This window comes from Ostrea edulis, chromosome 10, assembly GCF_947568905.1.
Source record: "Ostrea edulis chromosome 10, xbOstEdul1.1, whole genome shotgun sequence".
NCBI lineage: Eukaryota > Metazoa > Mollusca > Bivalvia > Ostreida > Ostreidae > Ostrea > Ostrea edulis.
Genome location: NC_079173.1, coordinates 48439018 through 48456947, shown reverse-complemented (window position 1 = coordinate 48456947; position 17930 = coordinate 48439018). Strand labels below are relative to the sequence as shown.

General features: G+C 36.4%; 1 protein-coding gene across 2 annotated transcripts; it reads left to right on the top strand.

Annotated features, from left to right (window-relative positions):
• Window positions 1-379: 379 nt before the first annotated feature.
• Window positions 380-15438, top strand: LOC125666253 (secernin-1-like). 2 transcript variants are annotated; one of them, XM_056151608.1, is made up of 6 exons: window positions 380-597; window positions 4405-4548; window positions 7779-7960; window positions 11333-11529; window positions 12308-12535; window positions 14476-15438. In XM_056151608.1, exons 2-6 carry the CDS (start codon window positions 4459-4461, stop codon window positions 14922-14924), a joined length of 1146 nt encoding a protein of 381 aa, XP_056007583.1. In that variant the 5' UTR covers window positions 380-597; window positions 4405-4458; the 3' UTR covers window positions 14925-15438. The 2 variants fall into 2 exon arrangements, with proteins under 2 accessions (XP_056007583.1, XP_056007582.1); XM_056151607.1 differs by having other exon boundaries at window positions 384-597; window positions 4405-4559.
• The last annotated feature ends 2492 nt before the right edge of the window (window positions 15439-17930 follow it).

Sequence of the window (17930 nt, the reverse complement as noted above, 5' to 3'; positions counted from 1 at the left end):
CCCTACTACCCCGCGCAGTGTCAACACGTACTTCGGGTACAGGTGTAAATGTTGCCCACCTTTTTAAAACCATTAAACTAACTATGAAAATTGTTTAATATATATTTTTAGCAGTTATTTAGCTAATAAAGAAATTAAAAAGCAAAACAAAATAACAACACACATCTGAAGTTCCATTTTTATCAGGAATGGATATGAGCGAACTGCAGTATATGAAACAAAACATGCAGGTCGCATAGCGTTCATCTTATCAAATAAAAAAAAAAAAGGATGAACGAAAAATCATAGTTTAACAAGTTTTGAATAAGACCATATTCTACCCCGTGCAGTTCCAATACACCCTAATTAGAGGCAGAAGAATTTGTCGTCATTGTCCGATTTTAAAACAAATGACGAAGTGTGGACGTTGTTCAGTGTTAGCTGATAAAGAAAACTGAAGTTCCATTTTATTAGCGAACTGGTGTATATGAAACAAAAACATGCACCACGTGAAGGCAGACATGCACGTCCGATCGATAAACAGCGAGCGCATGCGTTCTGTGAAGTCTGCGGCAGCTCGAGACATTAACATTCCTTCGGTCGTGAAGATTACATAACGTGAGTATAGATCTATTTTATACCTACATAAATATACATGTCATTTTAAAAATCATAAACCGTGCATATCATTCGTATGTTCATCGTTCATGTTCTGTATGTCACGTGTAAACCTGACAACAGGTGAGTACAGTCTGCTTCAGACGATAAGCTGCATTACATATGTAATGATTCACCATTAACATAAACCAGCAGACATCGATTTTACTATCTGGTCACGGGAAAAAAGGAATAAAGTGGTGATATTTGTCATTTTCTGACAGTGAGTCATTGAACAAAAAAACCAAAAACAACAACAAAATAGATAAAAAAAACCCACAAATTTATTTAGGATTACATAACCAAAATCAATAGGTCAGCCCCAACCCTTTATCCCCCATCCCGCTAAAGCATTGGAGAGACTAGGGGGGGGGGGGGGTGTGTGTGTGTTAAAATTCTACACATTCACCTAATGGAAATCAGGAAACATATTGATTGCCGCATGAATCTCACACCTCAACCACGTAATCAGACCTGATCGATACTCAGGAGGATCTCTCTCTCTCTCTCTCTCTCTCTCTCTCTCTCTCTCTCTCTCTCTCTCTCTCTGAGACTCTCTCTCTCTCTCTCTCTCTCTCTCTCTCTCTCTCTCTCTCTCTCTCTCTCTCTCTGTAATCTATTTAACACCAGGTTAGGGTCGCACCTATCATGTTTTCATGTGTGGCGGATCTTATTAATTCTCGGTGTGATCACCACTCAGATAAACATGTGTGGCGGATCTTATTAATTCTCGGTGTGATCACCACTCAGATAAACATGTGTGGCGGATCTTATTTAATTCTCGGTGTGATCACCACTCAGATAAACATGTGTGGCGGATCTTATTAATTCTCGGTGTGATCACCACTCAGATAAACATGTGTGGCGGATCTTATTAATCCTCGGTGTGATCACCACTCAGATTAACATGTGTGGCGGATCTTATTAATTCTCGGTGTGATCACCACTCAGATAAACATGTGTGGCGGATCTTATTAATTCTCGGTGTGATCACCACTCAGATAAACATGTGTGGCGGATCTTATTTAATTCTCGATGTGATCACCACTCAGATAAACATGTGTGGCGGATCTTATTTAATTCTCGGTGTGATCACCACTCAGATAAACATGTGTGGCGGATCTTATTTAATTCTCGGTGTGATCACCACTCAGATAAACATGTGTGGCGGATCTTATTAATTCTCGGTGTGATCACCACTCAGATAAACATGTGTGGCGGATCTTATTTAATTCTCGGTGTGATCACCACTCAGATTAACATGTGTGGCGGATCTTATTTAATTCTCGGTGTGATCACCACTCAGATTAACATGTGTGGCGGATCTTATTTAATTCTCGGTGTGATCACCACTCAGATAAATTTCAGCGACAGATGTTGGGGATTACAGGTCTTCGTCTGCTCTGGTGGGGAACATTTTTTGCAATTATATAGGCAAATTTTGTGCCAACTAGGAGGTCAACCCTTCAATATAGGATATATGTAGAATGAAGAAAACTATCATTGAAAAACAACATTAACCTTTTTAAATATTTTCTGAATCTTTAGTTGAACACAGATATGTATACAGATAAAACAAATACTAGTACATGTATACACTTTCTAATAATGAGCGAGAGACAGAGAAAGAGAGAGAGAGAGAGAGAGAGAGAGAGAGAGATCTTACCAGTGACGGATCAAGGGATTTACGAAGGAGAGGAATAATACAGAACGTTTTTACTCCCTCACTCTCATATATACCGTCATGCAGAAGGTTTCTACTCCATCACTCTCATATATACGGTCATATAAAACGTTTTTACTCCCTCACACTTAAATATACCAAGCAAAATTTAAAGAGCAAAATAAATGAATAGTTTACATAAAATAGAAAAATTACAGGGAAAAAAAATGGATAAATTAGGGATATAAAATTATATAAAGAAGAAAAAAAAACAACAAAACAATTAACATTAACCTAAACATGTAGAAATTGTTGGAAATGAATGGAATAAAATAATTTGATAAAGAAAAATAAAGAAAAAACAATAATAAAACAAAATGAAAACGATTACATTATTAGAAAATAAAAAAATGAGTGGAATAGAGTTTTGAATTATTATACTATGAGCAGGGAGCTCGAATCAAAAGAATTTCGCTAGATTTAATACTGTGAGATTTCTCTACATGCAAGGTGAAGATAACGAACAGTGATCAATCTCATAATTCCTACAAGCAATACAAAATAGATAGTTGGGCAAACACGGACCCCTGGACACACCAGAGGTGGGATCAGGTGCCTAGGAGGAGTAAGCATCCCCTGTTGACCGGTCACACCTGCTGTGAGCCCCATATCCTGATCAGGTAAACGGAGTTATCCGCAGTCAAAATCAGTGTGCCAAGAACGGCTTAACAATCGGTATGAAACACGTCAGACAGCATTTAATGCTGTTCTATTTGGTTAGATTTAATACTGTGAGATTTCTCTACATTTAATATTGTTAGATATTGCTAGATTTAATACTGTGAGATTTCTCTACCTTTAATACTGCAACATTTAGCTAGATTTGATACTGTTAGATTACGACAAGTTCAGGTCATAAGGAGGTGGGGGTAAGACTGTCACCCCAAATTCATCGTCAGATTTAGAACTACGGGCTGTTTGTTTTTTACGGAAGCCCATTTAGGACATATCAAAAATATTTTAATTTGAAATAACGAATTTCAGATTTCGTTATTTCGATTTTAATTCGTTATTTCAAAATTTAAAATTTGTTATAAAGGATTAAATTCGTTATAAAAATTTGATAAACTTCGTAATAATAGGTTTTAAAATTTGAAAGAACGAATCAAATTTAAAATGATAAATTCTGAAATTCGTGATATCAAATTTGCCTAATTCTTTACAACAATTTAAAACAAATGTACTGATGAAAAAATGAAAACAACGAACAGTGATCGATCTCATAACTAATATAAGGAATACAAAATTAAGAGTTGGGCAAACACAAACCCCTGAATATAGCAGAGGTAAGATCAGGTGCCTGTTCTTGTGACATCTTCCTTCAACTACATTTTATTAATTACTCGTTTTAACAAATTGTATTAGAATTCCTTTTAACAAATCAAATCCAAGTTAATTATTGAAAATTCATAATTCAAATCATTTGATTTATTCTAACTAATTCTGCAAATCGTTTTCACGAATTATATATTAATTTGATATCAATGGTTTCATAACTCAAATCGTTACAGATGTATATCGAATTTGACAATTGATACAGCCATTTCTAAAATTCGTGTTTTCAAATTCAGATCGTTAAAACAAATTTTGAAATTTGACATAACAAATTCAAAAAAATTCGTTATAACAAATTCTAATCTGTTATAACAGATTCAAAAGTTTGAAATAACAAATTTTAAATCTGTAATAACGAATTCTGGAATTCGTTATTTCAAATTCAAAAATATTCTTATAGGTCCTAAATGGGCTTCCGTAGTTTTTCTCCTACCCTTTATGAATATATTTGATGTTATAGAATTACAGATTAAGATGTCTGATCTGTTATGAATATATTTGATGTTATAGTATTACAGATTAAGATGTCTGATTTGTTATGAATATATTTGATGTTATAGTATTACAGATTAAGATGTGTGATCTGTTATGAATATATTTGATGTTATAGTATTACAGATTAAGATGTCTGATTTGTTATGAATATATTTGATGTTATAGTATTACAGATTAAGATGTCTGATCTGTTATGAATATATTTGATGTTATAGTATTACAGATTAAGATGTCTGATTTGTTTGTTGCCTTACCTCCCGCCACCAAGAATGCGGTCATTTTCGGTAAAAACGCCAACCTGCCGCCAGATCATGTACAACAAGTCATCTACTGCGCAGCTGCCGACCATACACCCGGAAGTAAAGTCAAGGTTTTATTTTAGAATTATAAGTGTTTTTCATCACCTAAATCATCGTCACCATCATTGTTACCTCCATCAAAATCAACAACACCATCACTACCACCTCCATCATCATCATCATCATCACCACCATCATCATCATCATCATCACCACCATCATCATCATCATCATCGCCGTCATCATCATCATCATCGGGTGTGACGGGTCACCATTCCTGCCCTGCTCTCAGATTTTATTCTCTTTAGGATTTTTGAGATTGCTGATAGTTCGCTATTTCCACATATTTTATCATTATCATCGTCATCATCATCATCATCGAAACCAATACCACTCTTACCACAATTATCAGCATTATCTCCACATGAACATATTTCGAAATTCCAATATTTTACGAGCAGGAAAACCGAAAGAAATTTCTTTGAAATGTATATACAGTGAAAACTGCCTAATACGACAGTCGTGCAATCCTTTGCACTGGACATTTCAAACTTTATTCTTATCCTCAATTTGATATTTTAGTTGTTTTTACACTATTTATTCTGACTGTCTTCTGGCGCATGTTGAATAAGATAGGTTTCATTATATTACATCATCTTCATACAGTTTATACTTTTGATATGCATTAGGTTTGAATTTCTACACTCTTAATGAGGATTTATAATCATTTTAAATTTCTACTTTTATATTTAAACTGACCAATTCAGTTGAAAAAACACCAGTGGGGTTATTTCAAAAGTGTTACATGATATCTAGGAACACCTTTTCATTTTGTAAGAGATTTCATTTCCCCAAATTCCTAGTGGATTATCTCTGTGGATTCTTTCTGTGGATTCTCTCTGTGGAATCTCACAACATACTCTTGTGTTTTGCTGAACATGGTTCTATATGTTAAGATTAATGCGGATCTGGATATTTTCTGAGAGAAGGTCCACACCTGCAATTATATCAAAATGGGACCAGCAATATAAAGCTATAATATTATATTGAAGCCTTATGCATGTATAAATTTCTAACGTAGATGTATTTGACTTTCGAGATTAAAATCTGTTGAAAGTTTTTATGCATAAAAAACTGATTTATCATTGCGTTATTTAGTGAGACGCATTACTCACGGAATAATATTACTCGTTTTTATTTATTGACTTCTTTAAACTCCCGAGTAAAGAAAGCTAACAACTGCATAGTCTTAAAGTTTTGAACCCTCCAGCTGAGAAGTTTTAATTAAAGTTTGGAACCCTCCATCTCAGAAGTTGACTATGTTCACTGCACACACTATGCAGGCGGCTGACGACGGACAATGACATATAACTACAAATAACACATCAGCATAACAAATAGCATATTAGCGTGACCTAGAAACCTGGATGGAACCAGGGGTGGAAAACTGTCCTCTAGGATTTGACCAAAACAAATATTAGATTCTGGGGGGGGGGGGTAGGCCACGGATTTCGATTTTCTCTGGTATTTGATAAAAATATAGCTTGGTTGTTAGCGGTACAACCAGATTCCGGGGGCACACAACTTATAGGAGCTCACTGTTGATCTCAATATCACCCTCTCACTATCTGTTACTTGTATAAACTTATAGGATCTCACTGTTGATCTCAATAACACCCTCTCACTATCTCTTACTTGTATAAACTTATAGGAGCTCACTGTTGATCTCAATATCACCCTCTCATTATCTGTTACTTGTATAAACTTATAGGATCTCACTGTTGATCTCAATAACACCCTCTCACTATCTCTTACTTGTATAAACTTATAGGAGCTCACTGTTGATCTCAATATCTCCCTCTCATTATCTGTTACTTGTATAAACTTATAGGAGCTCACTGTTGATCTCAATATCACCCTCTCATTATCTGTTACTTGTATAAACTTATAGGAGCTCACTGTTGATCTCAATATCTCCCTCTCACTATCTCTTACTTGTATAAACTTATAGGAGCTCACTCTTGATCTCAATATATAAAGGTGAGACTGAGATCAAAAGTTCCTTTATGGGTACCCGATGAAGCAGTGCTCTGTTTGACACCAACACCAAGAAAAACACAAGGTTGGGATTGAATGGTCATTTATTGTTAAATAAATAACGAATTAAGTAAAAACATCAACTACTATGTAAAACAGATACATGTAAGTATCTAACAAAATATATACAAAAATAAAACATATATGTAAAAGTATCATGGAATCTAAAAGTTAAAATATTATGCAAAAGTTACCAAAGTCCAAAATATTTTAGGATTTAACAGAAATAAAGCTTAGATCTAGGAAATGAGATCGGGGTTTGATTTAGGAACAACGTAAAATGTGAAGAGAGAAATTATATATCGCTTTGTCCAATGATATTTCCAACTAGATTCCATGCAAAACGCAGGACAAACGTTCATTTATTTTATGACAGATGTCGGATTTATTGATCATTTTTACAAACAATAATTTTACGAGATATGTCGGATTTAAAGGCAATTGATACAAACAATAATTGGATGAATGAGTTGATAGACACTTGATAACTATTTGTTGGCTTCGTGTAATTACAATAACTACAAATATAAAATTCCTAAACAATAAGGGACTTGTAATTTTTCTATGATGTTCAAAAGTTGAAATATATTACCACACTCTATAATTCCCCCTGCTTCGGACTTTATTGGTAAATCATGAAAATAAAAGTACATTCCATACGGAAAATTATATTCATTTTAAAACATAAATTCAGTTTTCATTTTCATCATTTTGAAAAAAGTTTGACACAGCACATACTAGAAGAGTAGACTGAGAATGTGTAAGATTGCATGCCATGGTAACCGCTTGTTACTAAGACCACCAGCTACACGGTGTATAAACAACACAACAGAGGAAACTGATTTGGATGAAACAACATTTTGAGATTGAAAACAAATATTGCCGCGGATACACAGATTTCCATAGGATTTACAAAATTTTGTTCTGTATTTATGGTTTTTTCCTGGGCTGCGGATGAGGCTTATATCATCTATTGTCATAAATACGCAATGTTAACATTAATGTTGCTTTATTTGCATTTCATATTGGAAAAATAAACCTGGCGTCAACATGGTGCGCTATAATGTAGTTTATTTTTCTATATAAATTCATACATACAGGCACAAAATCTAGTGAAGTGTGGACATTGCATTTTATACGGAAGCCCTGAAATGGCATAAAAGTACTGTAATACGAATCTTTTCGTTTTTCAGACAACCAACGTAGAGATAGACCAGGCTCCACACACCCATGCCGTCATTCTAAGTCAGTCGGGCGGATCTTGGGGCGCGGAGATGGGCGCAAATGACCAGGGAGTCTGCGCAGGCTACACAACCGTCTGTACAAAAGTTTCAGCCACAGGAAACAATGCGCCAACCCCGGCCGACCTTACCAGGTAAACCGGATGTGTGAGTAGCATAAAAAGGTTTCACTCTGTGGAGTCTATATGAGGCACAGACTCTAACAGAATGGTTGGCGTCCCACGGATTATCCTTCGATATATCAAGCATTTGTTGTATGTACAGTCGGATTGGAAATTCGTATACCTATATTAAAGATTACCATGTACCATTAAGAGATCTGTAAAAAGAGTGTAAAACTTGTGATATACTTATCATTCGTTCATATACTAGTAATCTCTTTGGACGTAGTTTCTGTGTTCCGCAACCTTTGAGAATTTGACCTGTAAGTCTTCTACCGTTGTCTACGCTATTGAGTGTAACCTCTGTAGTTTAATATATGTCGGAGAAACTATGAGTTCACTCAATAAAAGAATATCAGGATACATATCTTAAATGAATACTAGTATTTGTGGTAACCACCTTCTTTAGGAACATCTTAATTCCCCTGACCACCTCATCTTGTTCATGAGCATCAGGATTCTAGAACAAAATACCATCATACAAACAATCCACCATTAAGTACCCCTTTTCGTAGACAAGAAGATCACTGGACAAATACTCTATGTACTGCATTTCCATATGGATGCAACGATAATGTATAGTTACAATGTAGGAAATTTGACTCGTCAACAAGGAAATAACATGAATGTGATGGGACTTTTTCCAAATACACAAAGACGTAAACGTAATCTCGACCGAGATTCGGCTTGGCTGAATAATTGGACTGATGCCTAAGTTGGTTTAACAGTCAACTAACTTATTTGAAACGAACAGCAGCGTCACCTAAGTGCACATTAATTGCTAGAACCCCCGAAGCTGATAAACTTATTGCTGGTGATGTCTAGCAAGACCGCAGTTGTAAAGTTTATGATCCATGGAGTAAAGGTTCTGAGTACAGGGTAAACTTGGTACGTTTGTATATAATGTTTATGTGTAAAACATTTGAATAATATATGCTTGAATGCTACTGATACTAAATTGCAACCAAATAGACAGTTAGAAGGAGCAAGGATAGCATTTTACTAAAATTGTAAATATCAGGATCCCAGGGGGTAGGGGTTTTGGTTCCAGGGTTAGGTCAAAATTATCATAGTGATTCTTGTCTTTACGATTTGAAAGACTACTTTTATTTTGGTGATACTCTATGAAAAGCAGAAAGGGATAAACCAAATTTATAAATTTCGTTAGCCCAGAACAATGTCTTTAGGGCGGTTCCAAATTGGTCAAATAGTGTTGATATAACACATTCTGTATCATGTAAAATCTGGTATGATAATGAGCACATTCTGTATCATGTAAAATCTGGTATGATAATGAGCACATTCTGTATCATGTAAAGTCTGGTATGATAATGAACACATTCTGTATCATGTAAAGTCTGGTATGATAAGGAAAACATTCAGAGGAATTTGTTTTACGAACAAATCTTGTGTATATTGCTGTTAAATATTAGAAATTTACCTTAGATATGCTGAACAGGAAAATTATTATAGATTTCATGGCCTTTGCAGTTATTGGTGTTTTTAACTAAATCTAAGGTGACCGATAAGGCCTGTGCGTGTTACACCCCAAAACGTCACCGGCGACGATTTGGGATGGACGACGATATGGGGTTTCTTATGTAACACCCCAAATTGCCGGCGACGATTTGGGCATAACCTCACACCCTAAATTGTCTTCCCCCTTGATGCAACTATTTGGAAACATCCTTTGCATACAAACCGGTCCTGTTTGATAAAGGTTTTTTTGGACCAACTAAGCAAGACATTTTAATCTTCTACTTCGTCTTTTACTTGTTCTGTTGTACATTTTTAAAAAAAAAGATTTATTATGATCACAGTCCTTGTTTTTGTTGTTTTGGTTGGTAGTGGTATTATTACTATTGAAAGAGCTGTATTTGTTATTGTTGTTTTGGTTGGTAGTAGTGTTCGTTACAGGTCAGGGTTGTCACTAACCCAAGAATCTGCGTCCTAGATGCAGAAAATTCATTTGTGAAGTTTGTCTGATATGGCGAGTCCCGCTGACGCATCAGTGATAGTCACGGACTCCGAGTAAAAATCATAATTTTTATAGAAGTCCTGATATTGTGTATCAATTAAAACTCGTAGTAGGAAAAAATATAGGTAAAATGTTACGCTCTAGTGAACCGAAATAATAGCACAGAGTTCACAGTGTCCCAATGCGACTTGTTTGTTTAGCGTCGGTCAATTAGGTGCGAATTAGAATATAATATTCAAAAGATAATTAAATAACATGGAAAATGAAGAACGTTTTACCACTGGCAGCTATTTAATCTTATTAATTATTACTTTATTTATTTGGTTGTTTTACAAATCGGGATCTAAATATAAATGTTTGTCTTCCGGTAGCCATTTAAATTGGAATCGAAAGTAGCGTAGTTTGTAAAGGTGTCCGAAAATAAATCATTTTGCCTTTTGTTGTAGGGCCGTTCTGCTGATCATTGGGTTGTTACGTCTTGTGACCACAGATTATACTAGATTACGATTGTTAGCCATCGTTTGGATGCTCTTGAAAGCCTCGAGAAACACCCACCCGTCCTCTTTATTTTTCAATATTTTTGTTTGTTTAAGTCGTTGCTCTCTTTCTCTCTCACTCTTTTTAAATAAGTAAATGAACAAACAAACAAACAAATAAATGAAATATGTGTGCTGAGTCCCATATAACCTACATATAAAATTTCAGCTCCGTCGGTTCACAAACACCAACGTTCGCTATGATTACAGCTCGCGGCGCTTTGAGCTCGTGATCAAGAGATTTCATGTTACGGGAAGCGCATGCCAGGAACACATGTAACCCACATATAAGGTTCACATACACCAGTAATATTACAGAGCTGCTGAAAATTGTACATGATACGCGGCGCTTAAAGCTCTCATGCCAGAATTCTCATTTTTGAGAAGACAAATCAGAGGGTCACTTGTAATCTACATACAAAATTCCAACCCAATAGATCGAAAAACACCAGAGATATGAGTGGCAGACAGACAAACAGATCACGTGAAACCTATGTACCCCCATATAAAGGGGGTGCAATGGAATAACTTCTGTGTAATCTATCCTATAAACGTCAATAGAATATTGGCGGGCGACGATTTAGGTCGGGCGACGAATTGGTGTGTACTAAAGTACATCCCAAATCCTTACCCCTTAGATAGTGAAATCTTGTCCCAAATCGTCGCCGTGGCGACGATTTGGGATGCAGTGCGGTGATTTGGGGTGAAATGACGATTTGGGATGGGGCGACGATTTGGGGTGTAACATGTGCGTCTTTTTGTCATTATGCGGGTTATATTGGTGATCTATGTTTTATAGAAAAGAATAAACATATAAATCATGTATTGCAGACTGATTTTAGAGAGATCAGAATCGGCAAAGAACGGTGTAGAGATCACGACGTCATTGATTGACCAGTATGGCCAGGGAGGAAAATTTGAAACAGACGTGTCAGTGAATCACTGTGGGTCTTTCCTGATCGCAGATAAATTTGAGGCGTGGGTAGTGGAATGTGCAGGAATGTTCTGGGTCGCAAAACAAATAAAAGGTAATGAATCAGCAAATTTCACACAAAGAGAGGATAAAGTTGTTCCCTTCTTTACGTGAAAAACTACATTCCACCGGAGTCTTCATGATTTTCGTCAAATGTTGTGGTTTCACCAACACTTTCAATTTCGTGCGTAATCCACGTTGAATTTCCATTGTCTTTCCCCTTAAAGCACTTGGACATTTGATTTCATGGTTTACCAAACATTAATGCAAACGCTAGCCACGACAACAATGATAACATCATCAGTTAATGCCAAGAACAATGATAACGTAATCAGTTAATGCCAAGAACAAAGATAACGTCATCAGTTAATACCAAGAACAATGATAACGTAATCAGTTGATGTTAGGAACAATTATAACGTCATCAGTTAATGCCAATAACAATGATAACGTCATCAGTTAATGCCAAGAACAATGATTACGTCTTCAATTAATACCAAGAACAATGATAACGTCATCAGTTAATGCCAAGAACAATGATAACGTCATCAGTTAATGCCAAGAACAATGATTACGTCTTCAATTAATACCAAGAACAATGATAACGCCATCAGTTAATGCCAATAACAATGATAACGTCATCAGTTAATGCCAAGAACATCATACGGATGATAAAGTTTAGATTTTTTTGATGCGGTCATATTTTTTTTTACTATAATATGTATTCAAAAGCAGAAAAGATTGCAAACCCCATGCTAACTAATGAGTTGACATTCCTTCTTCTTGTTATTGATATGGCATTTAGCGAAATCAAATTCTTTCTTTTTCTTCAGATGGTACCTACAATATCTCAAGTTGTCTGTCCATATCGACGGATTACGACATGGCGTCATCAGATCTACAAGATAACAGTGTGACGTCAGGACATTGGTCAGCTGACAAGGGACCCGTAAATTTCATGGTGGCTTTTGGGGTCGAATTTCCGTCAAGTCTTAGTGCTCCAGATCCCATTGTAAGACGCAGGACCGGGTGTGATCTTCTGAATAACAGCGCTGATCAAGGTTTTCATAGGGCACTATCATGTGATTGGATTTAAAATCTTTTGTTCCAATAACATGTAACGGTGCACTGACAAATCAACGTCATCATTATACTAGTATAGAATTCTGTAAATGTTGTGATATACAACGCTTTTCTTTCAATTAAATTTACATTATATGTTTGTTTTTACGTCCCGTCGAGAATTTTTCACTCATATTGAGACTGTAGGTGAGGTACCACAAATTTAAACCCATACTTAGCGGTTAGGGCTGTAAGAGTGAGGGTTCGTTGTCGTGTCATGCATGCTTAGCGCTTAGGGCTGTAACAGTGAGGGTTCGTTATCGTACCATGCATGCTTAGGGCTGTAACAGTGAGGGTTCGTTATCGTGTCATGTATTCTTAGTGCTTAGGGCTGTAACAGTGAGGGTTCGTTATCGTACCATGCATGCTTAGCGCTTAGGGCTGTAACAGTGAGGGTTTGTTATCGTGCCATGCATGCTTAGTGCTTAGGACTGTAACAGTGAGGGTTCGTTATCCTGTCATGCATGCTTAGTGCTTAGGGCTGTAACAGTGAGGGTTCGTTATCGTGCCATGCATGCTTAGTGCTTAGGGATGTAACAGTGAGGGTTCGTTATCGTGCCATGCATGCTTAGTGCTTAGGGCTGTAACAGTGAGGGTTCGTTATCGTGCAATGCATGCTTAGTGCTTAGGACTGTAACAGTGAGGGTTCGTTATCGTGTCATGCATGCTTAGTACGTAGGGCTGTAACAGTGAGGGTTCGTTATCGTGTCATAGATGCTTAGTGCTTAAGGCTGTAACAGTGAGGGTTCGTTACCGTGCCATGCATGCTTAGCGCTTAGGACTGTAACAGTGAGGGTTCGTTACCGTGTCATGCATGCTTAGCGCTTAGGGCTGTAACAGTGAGGGTTCGTTATCGTGCCATGCATGCTTAGTGCTTAGGGCTGTAACAGTGAGGGTTCGTTATCGTGCCATGCATGCTTAGTGCTCAGGGCTGTAACAGTGAGGGTTCGTTATCGTGCCATGTATGCTTAGTGCTCAGGGCTGTAACAGTGAGGGTTCGTTACCGTGCCATGCATGCTTAGCGCTTAGGGCTGTAACAGTGAGGGTTCGTTATCGTGCCATGCATGCTCAGAGCTTAAGGCTGTAACAGTGAGGGTTCGTTATCGTGCCATGTATTCTTAGTGCTTAGGGCTGTAACAGTGAGGGTTCGTTATCGTGCCATGCATGCTTAGCGCTTAGGGCTGTAACAGTGAGGGTTCGTTATCGTGCCATGCATGCTTAGCGCTTAGGGCTGTAACAGTGAGGGTTCGTTATCGTGCCATGCATGCTTAGCGCTTAGGGCTGTAACAGTGAGGGTTTGTTATCGTGCCATGCATGCTTAGTGCTTAGGGCTGTAAGAGTGAGGGTTCGTTATCGTGCCATGCATGCTTAGCGCTTAGGGCTGTAACAGTGAGGGTTTGTTATCCTGTCATGCATGCTTAGTGCTTAGGGCTGTAACAGTGAGGGTTCGTTATCGTGCCATGCATGCTTAGCGCTTAGGGCTGTAACAGTGAGGGTTCGTTATCGTGCCAACGCCTGTCACAACATGGGACCTTCGTTTTTAAGGTCATATCCAAAAGAATCGTGACTTTCACTTTTAAATGACGTGCGTTTGGCGAAGGAGCAATCACTGCCCATTTTAACGTCTAGGTTTGACGTGGCCATGGCACGAGCGGGTCTCGAACTAACGACCTCCTGATTGCGAAACGACCGTTCTATCACTGAGCTACCGTGAACGGTTTCACGTGTAGCATTTCAAAAGTACAATTGTAAAATGCACCGTGCTGGCCTATCAAATATTTTCAATATCTAAATACAAGTTGATGTTTGGTGACATATATTCACTATGATTTTGATCAGTATACATGATTGAATTGTGAGGACTTACTTTCTTTTCCAGATTCGTTTTCTGTCATGAACATGTTTGAGATTCTGAGAAATAAAGGAATCAACATGAATAGTCAGTTGATCACAACCGGAAGTCAAGTGTCGGTATTGTCGTCTGTCGGACTTCCGGACTGCCATTGGATGACAGGCACACCAGACCCACGTTTATCCGTCTTCAAACCTTTCATATTTTCTGATAATGCTGACATAGGTGATATTACATACTCTCTTTCCAGTGACAACAAACGCCATGTTCTGTTCAAATATCACGAAAAAGCACGAGATTTGATGTCGGGCGGATCTCAGAGTGGCGCAGCGTTACTTCAGTTGATGAGGAACTTGGAGGGGACATGCGTCTCAGAAATGGAAGAATTTTGTCAGAAATTTTCTCCAGAAAATATGTCAGATGTAGAAGAACTCTTTAAGGATATCTGTGAATCAGAGGTCAAATTTTACCTCTGACCTTTGGCCTTTATAGAAATGGAATAACAGTGTGTACGTCTCAATTCGCGCTGTGTCCATTGGCTATTTAATTTTATGAATTTGAAATGAAGTTCTCAGAATAAGCCAGTGTAAAACTTTCGTCGTGAGCTTGAAAACAATGCTTGATTTTACGTTTATCAACATGAATTGTGTTCGTTGGCTTCGATCATGTAATTATTTGTTTTAAACGATTAAAACAAAAACGTACTTAGAGTGCTTCGATGAGATATTGATGTTTACGTGTTTACAGGAAATCAGGAACACGATGAAGGTGAATTACGAACTTGAATTAGAAAAGCAATGCCTTAAAACTGCTATCTTCTAGCTCAGTGGAAAATATATCAAGTTTTTAATGGAATTAATCAACTATCAAGTAAAAGCCACTAACATAGCAAAGTTTACCATTACTGTATCAAAATACACATGTAACTAATTGTGGAGATTGCTGTGTGTTTATATGAAGCTTTGGAATAAAGAGCTTTGTTAACTGTTATAAGCTACACATGTTGAATCAAGTCAAAATCTTCATAACCACTGTAACGTGTAATGTCTCAACTACTTTCCTAGTCGTGATTTCTACACAACAAATAACACTGTCACTAATCGTGACTTCTACACAATAACACTGTCACTAATCGAGACTTCTACACAATAACACTGTCAGAAATCGTGACTTCTACACAATAAATAACACTGTCACTAATCGTGACTTCTACACAATAAATAACACTGTCACTAATCGTCACTTCTACACAATAAATAACACTGTCACTAATCGTCACTTCTACACAATAAATAACACTGTCACTAATCGTGACTTCTACACAATAAATAACACTGTCACTAATCGTGACTTCTACACAATTAACAACACGTATATTAATGAAATGTTCACTGCCTAAACTTGTTCTACGTATGCATTAGTAGATAGTACATAGTATATATTTTGCGCCTAAATTTCAAAAGTAATATTTTAACCCCAGTGTCATAACCTGGATAAGGAGCTATTCAGCATACTTGCGTTTGCAAAAATTATGAAATTGTAAGGTAAAAAGTGTAGTAGTAAATTTATTTATATGACAAACTCAACCAAGCGAATATTTTTTTAAAAGCCAAAACAAATCATTGTTATTTGCCTTGTGGTTTTTTCAAGGGAATATAAGCATCGGAGATGAAGTTGACTTCATGATTTCTTAATTGCCTAGAATTATTGATTCAAAGCCCTAAATCGTAAGCAGTGGAGGGAGGGGGAAGTTCAATCTACTCTACATAGGTTCAATTCATCCGTTCAAGCTTACATTCTTACCATTCAATACTGCTATAAAATGTGAGATGAACCAATCAGCCAACATACTTTACTTTGCATCTGAAAATAACTACATGTAAGTTTCCTTGTAGATTTAACGGAAATTGGACTTGGCCAAAATGGTGAAGGGACCCCCCCCCCCCCCCCCTAATTTCTAAGTGCCTGATTTTTCATTAAAATGAATTTTTTGTGTGCCATTCAAAAAGTTTCCAATATTTAGTAAGTTAATTCTCCAGTGTGTGTAGGTCGCTTGAACATAAGAATGAAGTGTATTGTTTTGACTGAACTTGTTTTGTTTTTCTTCGTGTGCAGTCTTCTGAGATTTTCAATTAAGGGGCTTCAACAGTCTTGCTTGAAGTCTGGAGGTCGCAAATTTTAGAGAAGTTATAATGATTTTATTTATAATAATGTAATAATGAAACATTTAGATAACGCAGTCAACAGTAAATGTCGTTATTATGAAGTTATAATGATTTTATTTATAATAATGTAATAATGAAACATTTAGATAACGCAGTCAACAGTAAATGTCGTTATTATGAAGTTATAATGATTTTATTTATAATAATGTAATAATGAAACATTTAGATAACACAGTCAACAGTAAATGTCGTTATTATGAAGTTATAATGATTTTATTTATAATAATGTAATAATGAAACATTTAGATAACGCCGTCAACAGTAAATGTCGTTATTATAAAGTTATAATGATTTTATTTATAATAATGTAATAATGAAACATTTAGATAACGCAGTCAACAGTAAATGTCGTTATTACGCTGGAGGTTAAGTACGCGGTTTTTTTTTGTTTTTTTTTTACGTCCAACGTTATTCGTGGGGAAAAACGCGTTAACTGAATAAAATATATATTAAATAGCTATACGCGTGACCGCGTAATTAGTGTAAATGTCAAATAGCTACACACGTGACCGCGTAATTAGTGTAAAATTCATCACGGTAAATATATATCACGTGACCACGTAATTAGTGTAAATTTTCTCACGCGTAAATATCCACTTATACAGTATGATCAAATATTACTCTAGGTGCTTTACAGACACACAGACATATTTAAAAAAGAAACTTTACATGATATGCATTATTCATAAAGAAAATCAGAAACAAAAAAGATAAATATAGCTATTTACAGTATGATCAAATAGCGCTTTCTAAACACACAGAAACATTTAGAAAAGAAACTGTACATGATATGCATTATTCATCGACAAAAAAAAAAAAAAAAAAAAAAATTATAGTTGTCCTTAAACTTGGAATGTGTTAAAATCACTAATGTAGTCATAATGATGTTTATAGAATATATGCCAGCACTTCTTAGCAAGTGTATTAAAATGAAAATACGAAAACATTGTATTCAGAATCACAGGTAAGCTAGCCTATATTAGCGTGTTCAAATGCTTTTTTAAACAGGAGATGGATTTGGAGAGTTGAATATACTCAGGAAGGCCGTTCCATAAACCTGCCACAACAAAACTGATTTTTCTCTCACCATAGTTCTTAAAGTTGACATGAATTAATAAATACAATAAAATTCTCTGTGTCCGTCATATTTCCCCGCTTGTATCAGGCTTCGCATTGTATATAAGTGGACGAGTTTTGCTACGCTTCATTTCACATTAGTGTGTTCGATTTACCTGGTAAGTCCAATGTGCACAGGAA

What these genes read in the sequence shown, in the direction of transcription:
- LOC125666253 (XM_056151607.1), top strand. Translation starts at nt 4,419, where the DNA reads ATGTCTGATTTGTTTGTTGCCTTACCTCCCGCCACCAAGAATGCGGTC. An exon ending in ACCCCGGCCGACCTTACCAG is followed by an intron (nt 7,961 to 11,332) that starts GTAAACCGGATG and finishes CATGTATTGCAG; the next exon opens with ACTGATTTTAGAGAGATCAG. An exon ending in GGTCGCAAAACAAATAAAAG is followed by an intron (nt 11,530 to 12,307) that starts GTAATGAATCAG and finishes CTTTTTCTTCAG; the next exon opens with ATGGTACCTACAATATCTCA.